The sequence below is a fragment of the Poecilia formosa genome, unplaced genomic scaffold (assembly GCF_000485575.1).
Source record: "Poecilia formosa unplaced genomic scaffold, Poecilia_formosa-5.1.2 Scaffold892, whole genome shotgun sequence".
Lineage (NCBI taxonomy): Eukaryota > Metazoa > Chordata > Actinopteri > Cyprinodontiformes > Poeciliidae > Poecilia > Poecilia formosa.
Genome location: NW_006800831.1, coordinates 46,219 through 47,922, shown reverse-complemented (window position 1 = coordinate 47,922; position 1,704 = coordinate 46,219). Strand labels below are relative to the sequence as shown.

The following is a 1,704-nucleotide window of genomic DNA, read 5'->3' as shown; positions in this document are numbered from 1 at the left end:
AGTTTGTTCGTATTGTGGAGAGCTAAAAGCTAGCTGTTTAGCATTAAGCTATTAAGCTCGGTTTTATTCGCAGTTACCATTTCCAATTTAAATGCTTTATTTCTCTTGCATGTCATTGTGTGCCGCTATTATTAGCAGGGTTGATTATTATGTATATGTAATTGTTATTTACATTCTCATAGTCAGATAACCAGCTGCTAGTTTATAATAACCTTTAAGCACGTTTATTTCATTTGTGGACATTTTGGTTTTATTTGTGAAAGTATTTACAGGAAGGTACTTTTAATTTGTATTTGTTTATCTTATAGAAAACCTCACACCCATACCCCCACACATGCCCTTATTTGTTTGCATGGAGGCATCTCAAGATTTAATTAAAGTCAAGTAAAGCTCAATTCTGGACTCGGATGTTCTCTCATTTCACTAACTCACCTAAACTTATATATCATCTGTCCTAACCTGACACCCTGGAATGATTGTTAATTCATAAACAAACCAGCTTCAGTCTTCATTACATGCCGGATTTAACCAGAGAGGTTAAATTTAATCTGTAGTCCTCAAGTAGCATAACAACATACATGACCTATGGTTTATGACAGATTTCGTTGTGTGGGTAAAAGCAGTGTAATTTACAGTAAACATTTATAATAAAAATCAAAACAAGTCACCATCAGAAGTCACATACTCCTAAGTTGGCTTTAGGTCTGGACTTTGATTTGACTTTGGTAGGAAAATGCTTCCAACTAAACCAATCTAACATTGTCCAATCGGAAGGTTAACTTTTTATGTAGTCTCAAATATTTTGTCCCGCCAACAGATTTTCTTCCAGAATTGCCCTGTATTTAGCTACATCCATCTTCCAGATGATGGGATGAACAGTGTTCTGTGAGATGTTCAAGCTTGTAAAGTTTTGAGCAAGATAATCTTGCTGAAAATGTTCCTCACAACCTTGTCTCTGACTTGATCTATCCTTAGTCTTATTAAACTCAACATGCTTTGGCTACTAAATTCATTAGGCTGTATTTTAGGACTTGATTTTTAATTTTAGCACAAAGATTACAAAAACTATGTATCATTTACCTTTAACTTTGCAGTTCTACACTTCTTTCTGCCAGTCTGTTCCATAAAATGTCATTAAAATACATGCTGGTGGTACAGGCGTGAGCCAGGGTGTACATACCCATGCTGCTGTCAGAATTTCTCAGTTCTGGTCCTCAGAGACCACTGCCCTGCATGTTTCGGGTGTGTCTCTGTTCTAAAACACCTCATTCAGATAATTTCATAACCACCTCTGCACGCCGTTAAGTACTAGTTAGAAGGGAAACACTTAAAGCATGCAGGGCAGTGGTCCTGAGGACCGGAAATGAGAAATGCTGTTCTGTGTGCATGCAGGCCTGTTCATACCTGGTCACAAGCTTCTTTACAGGGTGATAACTCAGCAGCATATTGGCAGCAGGAGGGATCTGTAGGGAAACACACACAAAGTTAGCAGAAGAGTTACCATTAGAACACTAGCATTGGTCCAGGCAATTATCTCTGAAATGTCCTGCAATGGTACCCTGGTTTGGTTGCAAAATTTATTTTGTCTAGACTTCCAGATATTTTAAAATTATATACACTCCTGATCAAAATCTTAAGACCAGTCAAAAAATTGCAAGAATTTGCATTTTGCACTATTGGATCTTAAGAAGGTTCTAAGTAGAG

At 37.2% G+C, this 1,704-nt stretch overlaps 1 protein-coding gene across 2 annotated transcripts in view; it reads right to left on the bottom strand.

The window, feature by feature from the left end:
* The window catches only part of LOC103131985 (reversion-inducing cysteine-rich protein with Kazal motifs-like), a 48,838-nt gene that overhangs the window by 27,132 nt on the left and 20,002 nt on the right, over window positions 1-1,704 (bottom strand). For both annotated transcript variants that reach the window (XM_007543736.2, XM_007543735.2), the window contains exon 2: window positions 1,405-1,463. In XM_007543736.2, coding sequence (XP_007543798.1) covers window positions 1,405-1,463 — 59 coding nt within the window. The remainder of the gene's footprint in view (window positions 1-1,404; window positions 1,464-1,704) is intronic.